This window comes from Leucopleurus acutus (genome assembly GCF_964270905.1).
Source record: "Leucopleurus acutus genome assembly, chromosome: 19".
In the NCBI taxonomy this organism is placed as follows: Eukaryota; Metazoa; Chordata; class Mammalia; order Artiodactyla; family Delphinidae; genus Leucopleurus; species Leucopleurus acutus.
The window spans coordinates 18,531,381-18,552,121 of NC_139161.1; the positions used below are offsets into that span (position 1 = coordinate 18,531,381).

At 44.2% G+C, this 20,741-nt stretch overlaps 1 protein-coding gene across 1 annotated transcript in view; it reads right to left on the reverse strand.

Annotated features, from left to right (window-relative positions):
• Window positions 1-8,232, reverse strand: part of DHX8 (DEAH-box helicase 8) — a 28,489-nt gene extending 20,257 nt beyond the window's left edge. Inside the window, exons 1-8 of the mRNA XM_082860487.1 lie at window positions 8,010-8,232; window positions 3,608-3,693; window positions 3,034-3,106; window positions 2,532-2,617; window positions 1,736-1,845; window positions 1,007-1,348; window positions 483-627; window positions 186-389 (exon numbers count right to left, since the gene is read on the reverse strand). Of these exons, the coding sequence (XP_082716613.1) occupies window positions 186-389; window positions 483-627; window positions 1,007-1,348; window positions 1,736-1,845; window positions 2,532-2,617; window positions 3,034-3,106; window positions 3,608-3,693; window positions 8,010-8,157 (1,194 nt within the window). The 5' untranslated portion in view covers window positions 8,158-8,232. The remainder of the gene's footprint in view (window positions 1-185; window positions 390-482; window positions 628-1,006; window positions 1,349-1,735; window positions 1,846-2,531; window positions 2,618-3,033; window positions 3,107-3,607; window positions 3,694-8,009) is intronic.
• Between the last annotated feature and the right edge of the window lie 12,509 nt (window positions 8,233-20,741).

Here is a 20,741-nt window from a genome sequence, read left to right on the forward strand (position 1 = left end):
TCACCACTGGCCCTGTTTTACAGATGGGGGCGTGGAGGCACAAAAAGGTAGTGTAACCTGGCTCAGGACCACAAGCTAGCAAGTGGCCTAAAGTCACCCAAGCCATCATGCTCCAGGGCCCGCACTCCTAAACACCATGCTACCTGCCGAATGACTACGTGGCCGTAAGAGCAAACGGCCCCAACCTGCTTGATCTCCCACTTCTCCGGGTCAGAAATGCGGGTAAGGCGCTTGCGCTCCAGCGAGTCGTCCTCTACTTCAGGGGCACTGACGAGGGAGAGGTGGGTGGGTCTATCCGGATTCCTCATAGAGGTCTCCTCGTTGGTCTCCCCAACAAGGTTCCGTCGTCGATTTGGGTTTAGATCTTCTCCAGTCTCTTGATCCACATCCTAAGGCACAAAAACAAGGGACATAGCCTACCTGCCGTCCTCTTATGTTTCCCTGGCCATCAGTTGTGGAAACTGGCTGGATATCTCACCTACCTTCATGCTCAAGCTGGTCTTGGTCCCAGTGAAGGACAGCACTTTGACCTTGACCCTCTGGCCTTTGCTCACCACATCAGCCACATTGGCCACACGGCCTTCCCGGCGGAGCTCAGAGATGTGCACCAGGCCTTCCCACCGCTTCCTGAGGGAGAGTCACACACGTCTGGAACATGCCTAAAATACTTTTTCCCCAACCGATTTCCACGCTTGTTGGAAATGAACAAAGGGAAATGGTCTTAAACTCAAGAGGAAAGTTCCAAGAAGGTGGCCAAACAATAAAATAGGATTACCAGCCTCCCAGAGAAAAAGCTGGGGGCCAGGGGGCAACAAATTCTCATCTGTCTCAACCAGCAAAAGGGCAGACCTCCCGAAGGCAGAGGAAGGAATAAATGGCTCTATGACATTTCAAATAAAAAGTCAATTTCTAACAATCTGATACAGTAATTTTTTAGAATGCGAAAATCCCGTGATAAAAGAAATTCTGTCCTTCAGTAGTGTGAAAGCAGAGTACCAGCCATTACCTCAGCCCCTCCAGCTGCACAAAGCATCCAAACTGCATGATGCTGGTAACTTTGCCGTTGTAAACGTCCCCGATGGCGGGCTCTTCTGGGGGAGGGCGGTCCACGTGCTTATCCCGCCATCTGTCCAGATTCCTCTCCCCATACTTGTCTCGGTCTTTCCGGTCCCTGGGGGGACTCTGACTTCTGCTCCTGGACCGATATCTAGACTTCCCCTTATTCCTCTCCCGGGTCCGGGAACGTGATCGAGAGCGGGACCGGTGTCTCCGCTTATGGTCTCTATTGCGGTCTCGGTCTCGCTCGCGGTCTCGCTCTCGGCTCCGCTTCTTCTTCTTTGTCTTGTCCCTAACAAATCAACAAATACCTGTCTGAAAAAGAAACCAGCCCAATTCCATCTTTGCCTTCCCAAGCACCCAGCACAGTGCCATGTACATGGCAGGTACCCACTAAATGCTGAACTGAACCAGAGTTTCAATAACTATGACATCCCTGCAGGCCAATAAAGGAGGCCACAAACATATTCATCCTCTTTCAACCTGGATTTCTATCTTCTGAACACCTCAGCATTTGCTGCATAAACATTCTCGACAGGGAGCAATGAAAATAGATGCAACAGTATGGTACGTGGCCAGTCTAGATTCTGTAAACTTGCCCCAAATTTTGCTTGGCTGGTCCAGAATTCAACTATCACCATATCCTAAACTTCCAAAGGACAGGACGCTAGGGACAAACCGGTGCTCAGCATCTCTGTGCTTCTCCTGGCCTGCTGCGCTGGGCATCAAGGCCTCCAGTTCTTTCAGGACATCCACAGCGACTTTCACATCATCCTCATCCAGCATGGTCTACAAGGGCAGAGGCAGCCAAGTTAGGAGAAGAGGGGACAAGAAAAGTCACTCAAGAATCTGTACTTCAGGTACATCTACAAATCTAACACCCCCTACATTTCTGAACACTTATGTAAAGAAGCAGAGAGGACAGAGATTTCCAACACAATTTGAGAGAGAGGAAGAAGGTATGAGCAAAGGTTCCTGGAAATCATTTCTACACTTGGCAAATCCCCCTTGTCCTTAATACAAGCCTATGGAAGGCAATTAGATATCACCCCTCCCGTGAAAGCATGAAAATGATGACTATAAACAGAAAATAGATGTCAAATTTTTTTCTAAAATTAGAAAAATTAAATGTCAGAAAAATTAAATGACATCTAAAATTAGATGTCAAAATCTAATTTCACACATCAGGCATCTGTTCCAGAACCTTAAGTTGTTTCATACTTGTTCCAGATCCCCAGTCACTGCTTTCCATAATTCCCAATCTCATTTCCCTAAAATATGGTTCTCTGAACCCTTTAACACTATTCTATACAACAGTATGTGCTCAGGGAGTGACCACTTACACTTTGAAAAATATGTTACAGTGTAGACAAACTTAAAATTAATAACTAATGAGACAAAGAAAAGGGGTGAGGAGGGGGGAAAATGCAGTTACAGCAGACACCCTCATCCTCATGCTCTCATGATAACAGTACCCGAACTGAAGGGTTGTCTGGTTGGCAAAGGACTGGAAAGAGTTCCTTCAGCTTTTCTTTTTCAGTTTTGGGTTTAACAACTGGATCTTGTTTCATTAAAGCGCATGAAGGGGTTAAAAAAAAAAAAGATATATTTAATACTCTTAGTGGTTAACAAAAGAACTTCAACATTAGATTTGCATCAAACTAAAAACAGAACATTTTTCTACATATTACTCACATACATTACTATAAACGTAATTCAATTTTCCAAAAAAAAAACCAAAAAAACACTGATTACAAAACCCTTAACAAACTGTCCTGGCGTGGCAGTGGGGAGTATGATTCAGCATTCATTTGATTGGTTATGTCTTATCATTTTAATTTTGTCTTAAGTCACTTGAAAATTTTACTAGAACATTTACTTGCTCAGCAGCTGCTGCAAGGGAAATAAATGCAATTTACAGGACGCTTACAATCTAAACTATTCTGGAGATGAAGCTTGGCTAGGAGCTCTGCTCACCTTTGCTTGTGGAAGGCTTCGCTGGAGGCCGCATGGTTTGTATGAGACGCAGCAAGTTACTAATAAGAGAATCCTTTGAAAAGAAACAACAAAAATTGTCAGCTCCTGGATCAGTGCTTAAAAACACTAAGAAAAGGGGTGTCCTTTAGAAAAGGGTGGTTATGCACCTGAATTTAGCTAACTGGGACAAATGAAGCATACAGTGTCAACCTAATATGGCACGAACCTAGTAACATAGCCTCAGAGAAAGCTAATATTTAGGACTCTTTGGGGGGAAGTAATTTAGTTCCCATCAACCATTTTATTTCCCATGGTTTAGAACTACCTCTCAAACCTAGATTCTTGCTTTTCACTTCCCGATTCACAGAACAAGAATGTAAACACCCGTAAGGACTTAATAATGGAAATCCTGCCCCATTTTCCTAGAAAGGTGTCACAGGTAATTCGGTTACATAACCACTGCTTAGTGGCATGAAAACATCACACTTAATGGCTTACTTGATTGGCATGTACTATCAAAATTTAAATCCAACAGTGACATTGAAACGAAACAGGGTTCTCTACATACACATACCGTGAATTCTGCACCATTTTTGACCAGTGAAGACTTAAAAGTATCAAAGGTGGTATTTTTCTCAGCAAGACTGATGACAAATTCAGCTGCAAATGAGAAAAGGGATTACAAGAAGAAGAATGGAGACTTGAGCAAGAAATCAGTTTCAAGTATGTTAAAAATAAAACCAGGGCTTCCCTGGTGGCGCAGTGGTTGGGGGTCCGCCTGCCGATGCAGGGGACGCGGGTTCGTGCCCCGGTCCAGGAGGATCCCGCGTGCCGCGGAGCGGCTGGGCCTGTGGGCCACAGCCACTGGGCCTGCGTGTTCGGAGCCTGTGCTCCGTTGCGGGAGAGGCCACAGCAGTGGGAGGCCCGTGTACGGCAAAAAATAAATAAATAAACAAATAAATAAAACCAGTTGGGTTATCCAACAGTCATAAAAACCGACGACCACCATTCAGTAACGGTAAAGAAAGAATTTAGACTACCAAGATTAGCCATGTATAGTCTAGTTAATTTTCATAAGTAAAAACAAGAAATGGCTCATCAGGCCCTTGAGTGTATTTAAGGGAGAAAGACCTCCTTCTCCCAGATCACTGTACTCTCTTCATGAAACTGCTAGATATGTACTCCACCATATAGATTCTAGAGGCAACCACGTCCAAGAGCATGAGCCCATGTGCATGTGTACATGCACGCACACATGGACACACGCACAAATAGGATGCTTTCTACAGTTTCTGAAAGGACACACCTGATCTATATATGAGGGCCAGGCAGCTGCTGGATGGTACAATATCAGAGTCGGTGAAAGACTCACTTGCCCCTCTCCCACAGATTTTGCTCTACAAACCGGTTTCGTTTTGAAATTTCTAATATTAGAACTATTTATTTATTTATTTTATTTGCGGTACACAGGCCCAGTGGCTGTGGCCCACAGGCCCAGCCGCTCCGCGGCATGTGGGATCTTCCCGGACCGGGGCACGAACTCGTGTCCCCTGCATCGGGACTGCACCACCAGGAAAGCCCTAGAACTATTTATTAATTACGAGACTTTCAGGAGAAAAGTGCATTATGATAGGCTGAGATAATAAGCCTCACACTGTAAGTTCCACATGAAAATTTTAATGATTTCATTTGGATTTCTTTCTTTTTTTTTTTTTTTTGCCGCACCACTCCGCTTACGGGATCTTAGTTCCCCGACCAGGGATTGAACCCGTATCCTCCGCAGTGAAAGCATGGAGTCCTAACCACTGGACCGCCAGCAAATTCCCTTCATTTGGATGTTAATCCTTAAAAAATAATAATAACATGGAAGATCTGGCTAGCTAACTTATAAACTAGTAACACCATACCATTTCCATGCTGAAATTTGCCTTTACCTTTTTTATGACATTAAGTGAAAGCCAGATGCCATCAGCTTTTTTTAAGTAACAAGTTAATAACAACATCAATGGTTAAGACTTTTCAAACATCTACTACATGCCAGGCACTACGCTAAGTGTTTCACATGGGTTATCCCCATGGTTCTCACAATGACCCTCATAGGTAGGTACCATTATTGTCCCTATTTTACAGCTGAGGAGGCTGAGGGTTCGAGACAGTGAATTACCCAATAATAATTGGTGGAGCCAGGACTGGAATCCAGAAATCTGATTTCAGAGCCCAAATTCTTTAGAGAAATGTGGAGGGAGAACTAAGTCACATGGTGCTAGTCATACAATGCTCAAAAGAGCCAAGCCTAAAGCAGCCAGCAGCATATTCGTACTGCAGCCGTCATTAATGAGGATTTTGTTTTTTAATTTTCAGAATTATATGAGGACATCATTAAATTAACTTAAGTACCAAAAACTGGATCAGTAATTAAAAACAAGCTCATTGTTGAAAACAGGAAAAACAATGAGACTGATTTAAATGATAATACATCAAGGTCAAAATCAAAAGAATCAAGTCAACAAATAAAACACAAAAGAAGTAAATATATACCTTTTTGTTATTAAAACCAACTCTGGCAATTTAGTTTCATCAAAACAATATTGTTTATCACACTTTTCCAATATTAGTATTTTTAATGTTACTGTTTTTGTAATTCTGGGTTTAACAGTGTAATACTGTGATTTATAAGAAGAAATATATATTTGGTCTCCATTCCTGGCATGGAGCTCCTAAAACCCTTGGAATTTCCTAAGTGCAGAGAGTAAGTTTTCTTTTTTTTATGTTCCTGAGATAACCTTAGGAAAGCCCCTAGGTAACTAGGATGAGGGCTAGTTGCCAGGGAAACCAATCAGGAGATTAGAGGGCTGGAACTTTCAGCCCCAACCTGATCTCTGGGGAGGGGAGAGGGGCTGGAGATTGAGTTCAGTCATCAATGGCCAATGATTTAATCAACTGTGCCTATACAGTGAGGCCTCTATAAACACCCAAAAGGACAGGGTTTGAACAGCTTCCAGGATGGTGAACAACATGGAGATTCGGGGAGTGTGGGGCACTCAGAGAGCATGCAAGCTCCTCTCTCCTTGCCACATACCTTCTATTTAGCTGTTCCTGAGTTATATCTTTTTATAACAAACCAGTTAGGGACTTCCCTGGTGGTACAGTGGATAAGAATCTGCCTGCCAATGCAGGGGACACAGGTTCGATCCCTGGCCCGGGAAGATCCCACATACTGTGGAGCAACTAAACCCGTGCGCCACAACTACTGACCCTGCACTCTGAAGCCTGCGAGCCACAACTACTGAGCCCTTGTGCCACAACTACTGAAGCCCGCACGCCTAGAGCCCATGCTCTACAACAAGAGAAGCCACCGCAGTGAGAAGCCCACGCACCACAACCAAGAGTAGCCCCTGCTCGCCACAACTAGGGAAAGCCCAGGAGCAGCAACAAAAGACCCAACGCAGCCATAAATGAATAAATAAATATAATAAACCAGTTAGTAAAACGTTTCTCTGAGTTCTGTGAGCCACTCCAGTAAATTAATCAAACCCAAGGAGGGGGTCGGTGGAACCTCAGATCTATTGCACCTGACAACTTGGACTTGCAAGTGGCCCTCGAAGGTGGGGGCGAGGCAGTTTTGGTCTCAATAACTTTTTGTTTCCTCTAAAAGAGGCTAAGGCATTAGTACACTGTAGTTCAAAAGAGAGGGAGAGAGAAACAATGTAAGCGCACTGACCGAGGGAATCTACCTTGTTCTCTACTGTATTCCTAAGCCCCTAGCTCAACAAAGGTTTGCTGAATGAAGGAACATATTACCCAGAGAGATAGCAAACTGACGAGAATATCACCTCATTATTATCTAAAAGAGAAGACTGAGGAAAAATGATACAGGATAGGTACATCTTGATGGGAGGCAAGAGAAAAGTGAACTAAAATATACAGGTGCTGTATACTAACCCTGTGAAGAATACAGTATCATACCTATTTCACAGATGAGAAACACAGCTTCACAGAAATTACATCTTACCCAAGATCACACATCTAACTTCCCTGACCCCTCTTTGTCATGCATGTGTCCCTTCCCTTCCATCCCTCCAATTGATGACTTCATCTTCATTTAGAAAACAGAACAGTCACATTGGAACTCTCTCCCTCATCTCCCTACCACCAGTCCCTAAATCCATCTGCATCTACAACCATATTCTGTCCTCCTTCCTTTTAAAATGGATGAAGCATCCCTGTACCTGTCAAAAAATCCCTCCACTCATGCTCTCGACCCCATCCATCCCTCTGCTTTCATAAGGACTCCACCTGCCTGTGGCCTTAAGCTGTAGGACCCCAGTCTTTTCCATTTTCTCAGTTTGGGTTCTCCCTGTATACAGTTTGTCCCAAGACGTCTAATGTATGACAGACACTAGACATTGGTGCTTGAGAGATAGTATAAGCATGAATGGTTAAGAGCACAGTTAAAGCCACAGACTACAAAAGACCTGGATTCAGACCAGGCTCGCTCACATTTGATATGTGATCTTGAGGGGTGTTACTTAATTACTTGGAGCCTTGTTTTCTTAAACTATAAACAGATACTATCTCACAGAGTGGTATGAAAACCAATAAGATAATGTAAGTAAAACGCTGAGCATAATATCTGGCATGTAATGAGAACCCAGTAAGTGTCTGCCATGAACATCATCATCATCATCATGTGGCTCTACGCTGTTGTTGTTAACGCTGTTTAATTGTCTGTGGCTGAAAAAAAAAACCAAAGCGATGGCCGCTCCAGGTTTCACCGACAGCTCTGGGAAATGGTTTCTAACAGCTCAGCCCGGAGGGCTCTCAAGAGGAGGCCACTGCCGCAGGTTGCCTGGGCCAAGTCTCTGACAAAGACATAGACTCACACGGACCCACACACTCGGTCCATCAATCCCCTTTCTCCTTCCCCTTCCCTCAAGCCCAAACCCCAGATGGCGCAGAGACCTCCGCGGACTCACCCAGATCCTTGTCGTTGATCCCCAAGTGATTGTCCAGCTCAGTGCAAACCTTCGACACTAAAGACAGATACTCGAGTTTGGCTAGTTCTTCCGCGGGGCCCAGCTCTGTTCCGGGTACGGCTGCCGCCGTAGCCACGGCCACCGCCATGGCTACGATTTGCCCCGCGCCCCTCACTGCCAGCCTTCGGAGCTACTGTACCCGCCGGGCCCCCTCACTGCCGGCCTTCCGAGTTACTCCCGCCCCGCTCCAGCTTCCTCTTCCGGGTCAGCGCACTTCGATTTTGTTTACGGTAAATTGATATCTCCAGGAGCTTCTCTTGGCGTTATCGGATGGACCATAGAGATCAGACAGGAAGTGCTTAAGGAAGGGACGGCTGAGTGGGTTACTCTGCACACAGGGGGGCGCCCTCTACAGGCCAACGAGGTTCGTGGCCCGCTCTCAGGCTCGGAAACGTTCATTCTCCACGCGCTTCCGCCCTACGTCGGCAGAGGGCGACCGGGGCCTGCGCAAGGGGATCTGGGGAAAGGGGGTCGCGACCTCCCCCCATCGAACTCCCCTCCACCCCAACGAACCGCGCTTTAGAAGCCTTGAAAAAGGTACCCGAATTCAAGTATGGAAAAGGCAAGATTCTCTTTACAGCCGATCCCTATATTCCTGGGGCTTTGCTTCCGCTTGGGTCATGACTATCTCAAGCGATTCTGTAACAAACCAGCAGGCGATGGAGTCTAGTTCTGTCATTAACTCATTTTACAGACGAAGAAACTGATACTTCCACTATCTAGGTGAGTGACCTTGGGCCAATTAATCTCTTGGGGCTTAGTTTTCTCATCTGTAAACTGGGATGATGTTGCTCTAACTAGGTTTAGGTGATGATCAAATGAGATAACTGTACAAGGAGCCTGACTCGTAGTAAACACACTACAAATGGCAGTTGCTATAATCCCAAAGCTGAGACAATGGTCACCGTAAAGTCTGTCAAGCGTAGATCTCCTCAGTCTGAGACCCCAGAGAGCCACCTGGCTCAGCTCTTGTGAAAACCACTTCTCAACCCCCGCTTTTCCGGATGCTCATACCCTCAGTCCTCTCAGAACTTGTTCCCCCAAATATCAGCTGTGCTGTGAACCCAAAGTCGATAAGCTCAGGTCTCCCAGCTTCTGCTTCAGGCCCCCTTTTCCTATGTGACAGACGTGAGGATTTTCCCACACTACACTGCTCTGCGTGATGAATGAGGAAACAGAGGCACCCCCAAGTGAGTGGCTGTCTGATCAAAAGGGATTAAATCAGACCCTTTTGCTTCTGGCTTCAGGCTACATTACACTGCTGCACCTTTGAACTCTGTTCCTCCAACACCTCACCGTGGACTAAAGAATAGCAGAGGGAGAAAACCCCAGAGCAGTAGCTCTCACTGCTTCCAAGAGCTCCATGTTTCCACGTTCCTAAGGAATTAGTACTGTACCCTCTGCATTCTTCCCACTCCCCCTTTCTCTTCCTCCTTTCCCCCATGAATGGGATGGAAAATCCTGCCCTTGATTCAGTGAGCTCAACTTGCCAGCCTGGAGTTACGATACCTGGGGCTTATTCCATTGAATTCTTTTCTTTGTGCTTCTTTGCCTTTCAAAATATATATAAATTAATGCTCTGCTTTCCTCCAATATTTAACTGGATGGGGAAAAAAACGTGGAGTTTGTTTTGTTTTAAAAGCTCTGTGGGAAAAAGAACTATAGAACTATAACATGTAGTATTGGTAGCAGTACTATAAGAACTCTTTGAATTATTTGGGAATTATTGAACACACATCTCAATAGTAAATATTAACAGCAAAACTGACTACATTTTATTTGCATATGCCATTAAGTACACGTTTTCGGAAGTCAAAGTTTTTTTATTCAATACACATATATTCTGTAATACCAAGCGATTTTTTTTTTTTGAAGCCAAAGGAAAACAACAAATGCATAGATACTGATAAATTGACAGCCCAAACACAGATGCATGTAGAATGCTCCTCTCTCTCCCCATGAAAGACATTGAACCAAATGCAGTTCAAAAGTGAGTTCATGGCGGGGAGGGATAAATTGGGAGATTGGGATTGACATATACACACTACTATAAAATTGATAACTAATAAGGACCCACTGTATAGCACAGGGAACTCTACTCAATACTTTTTAATGGTCTATATGAGAAAAGAATCTAAAAAAGAGCAGATATATGTATAATTGATTCTCTTTGCTGTACACCTGAAACTAACACAACATTGTAAATCAACTATACTCCAATAAAAAATTTTTTTAAAAGGTGAGTTCATTCTTACAAGGATATATTTAGAGCACAGGAAATATAGCCAATATTTTATAATAACTATAAATGGAGTATAACCACTAAAAATTGTGAATCACTATGTTGTACACCTGAAACATATAATAATGTACATCAACTATACCTCAATAAAAAATAAAATTAAAATAAGTTTTTAAAGTGAATTCATTCTGGGAATTCCCTGGCGGTCCAGTGGTTAGGACTCAGCACTTTCACTGCCGAGAGCCTGGGTTCAGTCCCTGGTCGGAGAACAAGGATCCCACAAGTGGAGCGGCACAGCCAAAAAAAAAAAAAAAAGTGAATTCATTCTCATTGTCCTTTGGATATGTTTTTAAATATTAAACCAGATGTAATTAATTGCCTGTTATTATTATATTGCTTACCTTGGACAGCCTCCATGTGGCCCCTTTAATACAGCTGTTGATAGTTCCCATTAAATAATCTACCTTCACAAAACAATATTTCAAATATCGAGGGACTTCCCTGGTGGTCCAGTGGTTAAGACTCCAAGCTTCCACTGCAGGGGGTACAGGTTCCATCCCTGGTCGGGGAACTAAGATCCCACATGCTGCATGGTGAGGCCAAAATAAATAAATAAATAAATAAATAAAATAAAAGACTGAAACAAATAGCTTATGCTTAATCACTACCACCACCCATGATGGATAAGAAATAATTTCCCACTGCCCTCCTGTAATAACAAGGGCTTTGCTTTTATGCCTGTTCCTAGATTGATGTATGTGTTCAACCCTACCCACAATTCCCACATTATTTCTGTTTTGTCCCAGAGACTGGTCCCAGCTTCTGGCATTGGGGTAAGAACTTGGGGCTTGGGGGAAAGTAGGAAGCAGAGAAGAAAGTCTTGAACCTCTTGGCAGCCCTAGATTGGATGGATGGAAAGCAGAAATAATCTACATGTGTGTAGCTGAAAGATGGCATCCTCAGGGAAGTTGGTGAGAAAAACCACAGGACTTCCTGTCACCAAAACAAAATGGTAAGCCTTCCCTGGTGGCACAGTGGTTAAGAATCTGCCTGTCAATGCAGGGGACACGGGTTTGATACCTGGTCCAGGAAGATCCCACATGCCTCAGAGCAGCTAAGCCTGTGCGTCGCAATGGCTGAGCCTGCGCTCTAGAGCCCGCGAGCCACAACTACTGAGCCCGCGTGCCACAACTGCTGAAGCCCGCGTGCCTAGAGCCTGTGCTCCGCAACAAGAGAAGCCACCGCAATGAGAAGCCCGCGCACCGCAATGAAAAGTAGCTCCCACTCGCCCCAACTAGAGAAAGCCCACACGCAGCAACGAAGACCCAAAACAGCCAAAAATTGAAAAATTAATAAATAAATTTGTTTAAAAAAAAGAGAGAGAGAAGCCACTGCAATGAGAAGCCCGCGCACCACAACGAAGAGTAGCCCCCACTCGCCACAACTAGAGAAAGCCTGCGCGCAACAACGAAGACCCAATGCAGCCAAAAATTAATAATTAATTAATTTAATTTAATTAATTTTTAAAAATGGTGTTGCAGCAACCAAGAGAGCCCTGACTTTTTCTGCTGGGACCTCAGGGGAAACAGCTCTGCTCTGGAAGGCAAAATCAGAATGATTTGCTTCTAAGCCTGTGACTGCCACTCAACTGTTATTGTTATTAGTGCAGGGAGAGTTCAGAAAGAAATGGCACCGACTTCACTGCTCCACTGGGGCCCTGACCCAACCGGAGACTCTGGGAACCAACCGAAAATCATTGGTAGGAACGGCCTGAGCCCTTTCATCCGAGGCTCTCGCTGAGAGGGACAGGACCCCAGAGAGAGTGAAGTAGTGAAACACCCCTCATTTTTTACTCTTTTCCCCCAAATTCTTCTCCAAATTTGAATCAATTCATCAAACATGTATTGAACATCTACTTCGTGCACAGGCACTGTGGTAGGTTCTAGAAAGGATCATTAGGGGTCAGAAAGGCAGTAGAAAACCATCAAGGAAGAACTAGAATGTTCTTAATACCATATGCGTGACTGGGGGCAGAGCTGTGTTTATTAGTCTGGTCTGTCTGCTGCCTAAACATAAGGGCAGGTGATTGGAAGACAAAAAACAAAGCACGCTTGCTTCTGGTCCTCTGAGGTCAGCTCAGGGGAGGGAAGGGGGCAGATGGGGCCAGGGCCATCTCAGAGGGCCGTTCCTCCTGTTGCAATCCTTTATTTGTCTGCCTTATCTTACGATGCTCAAGCACAGCCTCAGTTTCACCCCAAATGTCCCTGACCTAAAATTTCCCCTCCTCTTAGGCCATCAACCTGCCATCATTAACAAAGGATGCTTTCAGCTCTAAATTCTCCAAAGTTTTATATTATTAGGCAAAAAAAATTCCTTCTTAACAGACTTTTCCTTTTTTGTCACAGTTAAGTTTCCTCTTTTCTCTCTCACTTTAAGGGCTGTCTTTAAAATGTCAGGGGAAGAAAAAAAAATCAGACACCCAGACACCCTTAGGATGTGAACTTGTTAAGAGAATTTATTCCCCCATCTCTACCTCCTCATCGTCTGTGGAAAAGGTAAGAAATTTTCACATATTTATTTATTAGTTAATCGTCTTTAAGTGACCCTGCTTTGGGATGTAGTGGATATTTCGTAGATTTCATTTAGGTTGGTTTTCTTTAAAAAGAAATTTTGGGGGGATTTCCCTGGTGGCACAGTGGCTAAGACTCCACGCTACCAATTCAGGGGGCCTGGGTTCGGTCCCTGGTCAGGGAACTAGATCCCACATGCATGCCACAACTAAGGAACCTGCCTGCTACAACTAAGACCTGGCACAACCAAATAAATAAATAAATTTTTTTTTTAAAAAAAGAGAAGAGAGGGAAAAAAAAAAAAAAGGCAAGGAAGCCAATTAGGAGATCAGCATATGGCAGGATTTAAAACTTTAAAAAAAAGAAAAGGAAAGAAAAAATTTAAGTCAATATTACAAGTCTAGGTGACAACGTGACAAGTTACACTGAGCTTTTTTTTTCTCTAGTGATACTTAGCCCTGACCTCTGGGAGCAGGGTATTTTTGTAGCCTCTGGTTTCTGCTTGAGGTCGTTCTTTAGTAACTTGAGGCTTTCCTCAGGAGAGATGCAAAAAACAAGGCAAACCGAGAAGTATGTTGATAGGAAAAGAGGAGCTGGTGTTCTGTTTGCAGGTCAGGCATGTAAACAGCTGCCCAGTTAGCTCCGGACCAAAGGTCTGTGTTAATCTGCACACTTGCCACTAACTCCAAAGACACTGCTCCTTTGCAAACTCCATTTCTTCCCCCAAGAAAAGAAGGATGACTTCCCAGCATGCCCTCCATCCCAAATCTGAGAGTGCCCGGCAGAGCAAGCCATGAGGGACTTCTCCCTGGGCTCTCCAGGCCCTGAGCCTCAAAGGAGCTTTGGTGGTAGCAATAGCTGCTGCCCTGGTGCCGAAATAGCTGCCTCTCTGTCCTGGGATTATAGTCATTATGGTGATTGATGCCTCCAGAGTGAAAATTAGCAATCTGGTGAGGTAACTAAAAATGAATGCATCTCTTCCTAGGGTTCACTACACCCAGCTGAGCCACCAAATAAAACCAGCATATGGGGCAATTAGGAAGCCGGCTCCTGCTTTCAAGGCCAAGAAGAAAGAGACAGAGTTCAGGGCCCCAGCTTCCCTGCCTGCTTCAGTAATGATCACAAATCCTAATAAGCATCTGCTTTGCCTCTCAGTAGCGCCCCTGGCCTGTCCTCCATAAACACCAACCTGTGGTTTCACCTTTCAAAAAAATCATTTGTTCCACACAACAACATCTTACCCTCTTTTGCTGCAAATTGGCTGAGGGAGAGGAAGGAGGGAAGTGCGGATAAACCTTTATCACATAGGTTTGTGTGGGGCAAAGATATTCTTTCTTCTTAGTCATATATTTGCTTTTTTTTTGGCCGCGTTGCTCAGGTTGCGGGATCTTGTTTCCCAGACCAAGGATCGAACCCGTGCCCCCTGCATTGGTAGCGTGGAGTCTTAGCCACTGTGCCACCAGGGAAGTCCCCCCATTGGAAGCGCAGAGTCCTAACCACTGGACAGCCAGGGAATCCCTGCATATATTTGCTTTTACATGACCCAGAAAGACTCTGATCTTCCCTAACTCTCAAATAGTGGTGTGAGTAGAACTTACCTGAAAATTTTTGCAAGACATGGAGATCCCATAATGATTGATCAACCTCCCTACTGATCACATGCAGAAATTCCCATCCTGTTTTATCCCCATGGACTTGGACCTGATGGGACTTCACGTTTGACAAGGATTGATTGGGGTCACGCTGTCAGCTACTTGCATATTTGGATTTAAATGAAGTTTCAATCACTTGTACTTCTCATGAAGTTTTTGTTTTGTTTTTTTGTGGTACGCGGGCCTCTCACTGTTGTGGCCTCTCCCATTGCGGAGCACAGGCTCTGGACGCGCAGGCTCAGCGGCCATGGCTCACGGGCCCAGCCGCTCTGCGGCATGTGGGATCTTCCCGGACCGGGGCACGAACCCGTGTCCCCTGCATCGGCAGGCAGACTCTCAACCACTGCGCCACCAGGGAAGCTCCTCATGAAGTTTTAGAGTTAGAAGGGATTTAAGAGATAATGTAATCAAATCAATTCATTAGATGCCATCTTTATTTGAAATGGTTCTACTCCCCTGACCTCAATATCTGAAATTCCTCTCTCTAACCCAATGTATGACTACTGAGCCCTCATGCCACAACTACTGAAACCTGCACGCCTAGAGCCCGTGCTCCACAAGAGAAGCTGCCGCAATGAGAAGCCCGCGCACAGCAATGAAGACACAACACAGCCAAAAATAAAAATAAATAAAATAAATTAATTTTTTTTAAAAAAGGAAATCTTTTCTCTATCTGCTTTCACTCAACCTACTCTCCTTATCTGTTTCCTGATACAACCAGAGCTCTGCAAAAAGTAAACTGTACTCAAATCTCTCTGTTCCCCCTCCTCCCACCTGCCCCCTTGTCCAACTTATCCCCTCAACCCCTGACCATTTGCTTCCACCCTCATGATGTTATTCTTTATGTATTCATTCATTCAACAGACATGTATTGAGAGCCCACTCTGTGCCAGTCGTTGTTGAAACTCCCCTCTCAGAGAGGTAGTTACCAGTTACCTCCTAATCCAGTGATTCTCAAATTTTGCTGCACGTTGGAATCATCTGGGATCTTTTTAAAATACTGATGTCTGGGTTTCACTCCACGATATTCTGAGTTCACTGGTCTGGCTGTGACCTGGGCATCAGGATTTTTTAATGCTTCTGGGTGATTCTAATGTGTAGCAAAGTTTGGGAACCACTTCCCTAATCCCCTAATGCAAGGTTTCTCAACCTCAGCACTACTGACCTTTTGGGCAGAGATCGTTCTTGCTGGTGGGGGGGTTTTCCTATGCACTATAGGTGATTTGGCAGCGTCCCTGGCCTCTACGTACTAGAGGCCAATTGTATCCTCTGCCCCCCGTCGTGACAACCAAAAATGTCTCCAGAGATTGCCAAATGTCCCCTGAGGGGCAAAACCAACCCTGGTTGAAGGGCCACTGCCCTAAAGTCTTCAATTCTCATACTCCTTGACATGTGGATAGCATCGTGAAACCCCTCCTTCAGGAGACCATCCTTAATTTGGCTTTCACCACAGTGCACTCTCTCATTCATTATCCAAGGATATAGTGATATTCAAAGCATGTTGTAGGGTGGATATAGGAGTTGCTCACGTGTCTTTTGCTCACCTCTTATTGGCTACTTATCTACAAGGCAGATGAGTAATGTAACCTTTATTGTGGGCAGCCACATGTCTAGCTAAGTCTGGGACTCTGGTCCTATAGTTTGTTTGTTTGTTTTTTGGCCGCACCGCGCAGCTTGCGGGATCTTAGTTCCCGGACCAGGGATTGAACCCGGCCGTGGCAGTGAAAGCACTAATCAGTAGGCAACTCTCCCAGTTCTGTTCCTATAGTACTTTCAGGTCCTGTCTTTTTCCCATTTTTCCCCCTGCCCTGCTGGAAGTACAGATGTGATAGTGTTGAGTCATATTGGACCATATGAACAAGGTCATGACCCTAGGGTTCATAGAGCAAAAGGGTAGAAGGATCCTACGTCTCTGACCTCCCACAGACACCACTCCAGCCCTAGACTCCTCACTCCCGAATTCGTTTTTTTTTTTTTTTATATTTATTTATTTATTTGGTTGCTCCAGGTCTTAGTTGTGGCTCGCTGGCTCCTTAGTTGCAGCATGCATGTGGGATCTAGTTCCCTGACCAGGGATCGAACCCGGGCCCTGTGCATTGGGAGGGTAGAGTCTTATCCACTGCGCCACCAGGGAGGTCCCACTCCTGAATTATTACGTGAGAAAGAAATACACTTCTGTCTGGTTTTAACTACCATATTTGGGTGTTGCTGTTTTATCAGCGGAACCCACGTCCTAATGAATACAGATCCAATCAAGTCCAACTATCACTTCTGGCAACTCTCAGATCTCTATCTCCAGCCCCTGCAACTCTCAAACTCAACTCCCCTATTTCGGTTACCTATTGGAAGCTCCAGCTGGATAACCAAGTAGGATCCTAAGCTCAGTATATTTAAAACCAAAAGCATCCTTCTTTTGGTTTCCCCAAACTAACACTGCCATCTTCCCTAATGTTGCTTAAAAGGCATCCTGTTCTCCAGGTCATCCAGGCTCCAGATCTGCGACGCCTGCCTTCCTTATGAGCCTTCTATCCAATTAACAGCTCCCCAACAACCTTAGCTTCCCCTGCACGTCTACCTGTCCCCTATGCTTCCACCAGACCAAACCACTTGCTAGCCCCCCCTCCTTCATACGCCGTCTACTTCCAGAACTATTGCAGATTCTGTACTTAACTTCTACTGAAAGTCCCTACCCAGCATGCCCTTCTCCTCAAAGGCATGCCTGAGTCATCCCACAGAAGTCCATCCCAAAGCCTTGCACGTGGTAGGCATGAAAATGTTTTTCAAGTTGAAGAGATCAAGTGGTTTGCCGAAAGCCACATGGCTAGATGTTCTGCTGTATGATGGAGACTGCGCATTCAAATGATAAACTAGATTTCCTGCTTATTTTTTAAATTGGGCTGACAATGTCATGAGGACATGGACTTCTTAGGAAAAGGTAGTGATTTGAGAAATTCTAAACTATAATTTAAATAAGTGTTCTGCTATTCTGAGCTTTTGGCATACCATGTAGTATAATTATATCATGTGTCTGTGTAATACTAGATAAAATATAAGCATTTTATATAGTTTCATGGATGAAATGTGAATCTTCATCCAAACATGCTCTTGCCTGCCTGATTCTTTATAGACCAAGAAGCCTTTAGAATACTGAGATATTTTTCAAATTGAGCTTGCTCAAATCAGATGAAAAATCACTAAGGCATCCTCTCAGCAAATTTCAAACAAATCAGAGGGTGCTGTGGTCAATATTTGAGCCATGTGACCTGCTCTTACAATGAATGTCTATAGCCAACCTTTTTATGTACCTATGATTTTTTAAAGATTTTTTTTTGAGCCGTATGTAAAAGAGAATCATTATGCTTTGAGTACCTACATAGGCACATGGCTAGATACTTTAATCATCATCATCACAACCGCAGGAGGTAGGTAGGAACTGCAAGAAACAGGGAAGTGGGGAGACAGGCAGCAAGGCAATTTGGCCAGGTCTCAAATGATGGGGCCTCTAATTTCTGCTGCTTTTTAGAAGAAAATTTGAGCAGGGGTGGTTTAAGCCTTGAACTATACCCTTCAATTCTTTCCAAGAACCATATTGCCCCCATTTGCCTCACCTAGTCATTCACAGCTACCTGTAAATTTCAGCTGGGTTTGTGATCAAAAAGCCGTCTGATGCTCAAGTTATTATCCCAGCTCAAAGGAGACCTTTCTTCCTCCACAGCACATGGGAACATGATCTTTGGGTATCATTCAGCTTTGGGTATAAATATAAAAGACAGACATTAATTGCACACACTCTTGTATGTTAAAAGTTGTATATATAATGATATATATTATTAATGTATTTGTTTAATACAGTTTTGAATTTTTGACTTATTTTAAAAAGCTATTCATTTAATTTTCTACATTTTACCTTTCCCTTTATTAGTTTTAACCTGGTTTATGTAAAACAGAAAAATTTCACGTTCAATTATGTTCTTTTATGCCTACACTAGTGTTTTTTGTCTTTTTGTCAGTTCTGTAATAATACTCTTTAGATTGGTTTGCATCTTTTATTATTCACACAGTTTCATTTACCGTTTTTTAAAATAAATTTATTTATTTATTTTTGGCTGCATTGGGTCTTCGTTGCTGTACGCGGGCTTTCTCTAGTTGTGGCAAGTGGGGGCTACTCTTCGTTGTGGTACGTGGACTTCTCATTGCAGTGGCTTCTCTTGTTGCAAAGCACAGGTCCTAGAGCACGTGGGCTTCAGTAGTTGTGGCTCAGGGGCTTAGTTGCTCCGCAGCATGTGGGATCTTCCTGGACCAGGGCTCAAACCTGTGTCCCCTGTGTTGGCAGGCGGATTCTTAACCACTGCACCACCAGGGAAGTCCCTCATTTACCATTTTTAAAGGTATTGTTTAATTAGATACTGAATTCCAGAATTTAGGTCTTGCCTAGGAAATAAATTTAAGTTTAAAAGTCTCTGCTTTACATATTTTGATACGTGAAAGTAAGTATTGCATGTCACCAGATTTCTTTGTATTAATAAATTAAAGGTTTTCTGATTTATCTCATTATTTTTCAGCCCCTGCTGCTAGCTAAATCTAAGGGCAATGTGAAGGTGTCAAAATGTGAGAGCTGTATACCTCATTGTGGCACTGGACCATATTATTAGTCTCATTTACATATTAGAAAACTGAGGCTCAGAGAGATGAAGTAACTGTATAAATAGGTTAGCTATCAGACTCACAGTGAATTTCCTAATCTCTGGGAATGGTTTTGTCTCTGTTACATGACCCTTCCTGCCCCTCCCCTTGTCAAAGTTGACTGGTCTAGGACCTGACACATGACCCAAGCCAGGCCAATCAGATTTCTTCTCCAGAATTTTTGACACTGGAATTGAAGGAAGAGACCAGGCCTACTCTAATGGTAAAGTTATGATCCATAAGACACAAGAGCTACCAGAAGCCATGATCCCCTCTCTGGGGAAAGCACTGAGCTAAAAGAATAAAGCCAACATGTAGGGAGAAAAAAAAAAATCCAGAGAGAAAAGTGTCCTGGAGGCATTTAAGTCCCTGACTTCAGTTATCCCTGATTCTTGACGTCTTAGGATCCTTCCACTAGATTCCCTTTTTGCCTAAGCTGGGTCAAGCCATCTATACAATTAGTAACTGGCAGAGCAGAAGCCAGGATTGGAGGGTCTGACTCCTGAGCCCATGCTCTTTTTGCTACAGATCAAGTTCACCTGATCACTCAGATCTTGTCTCTGACAATGTGGGAAGGGACAGCACAGCACAAAGGCACGGAACCCAACTCTTCAACTTTACATGATTCACACACATATTCAAACTCATCTCCCACAGGGTGTGGGAAGCTGGTGTTCCCACTGATGTAGATTTCAAGATGACACATGTGCCTAAGGGCATGGGTTCGGAAGGAAATGCTACACTCCCAGCTCTGTGTCTACACTGGACTTGGGTGGCACGGTGAATTATCAGCCCCTTGAAGCCACACCCAGGCAAACTCCCAAGACTTGGAAGGATAGGAAGGGAAAACAGAGGAAGTAGAAAATCTGAAATAAAGGTAAAGGTAACGGGGCTCTACATGGTTTGCTGCTTCCAAAGTATTTTCCCACACGTTATCTTGTTTTGAGTCCAACAGTAACCCTGGAGGAATAGAGAGCAGGTGCAGTATTACCTACATTTTAGAGAGGAAAACTGAAAAAAGACACCTACCACGGTGCCAGGGGCATAGTGGGTGCTCAGTAAATTCATTCATTGATTCCATGTGCTACTGATGCTCAGTGAACATTTGAGGAATGAACACATGTGGTTCAGAGGCATGAAGTGACTCTTCCCGGGCAGAGGAATCACTTAAACTTGGGTTGTCTTGCTCTGCACTACACGACACGAAGCTACATCTGCAACTGTGAACATTTCTAACCCCATCATGAACTCACGTATTGCAAGTTCGGAGACCTTAGATCCCCACTGCATGAGAGAGGCACTTCTCAGGCCTGCCAGCCCTGAAGAAAGTTCTTAAGGCAGTGTTTACTGGCCCTAGAAACAATTAGATCTTGCATTGAAAGGTTTTGCTACTCAAGCAATCTGTTTCAGAAATCTATGCCTTGAGCACACACACACAAAAAAATTGCTCAAGGAAAAAAAAAAAATACCGCAGGAGCTAGCGAATGATTTATGGACCATACACACAGCCCCAATCCCTTTTTGC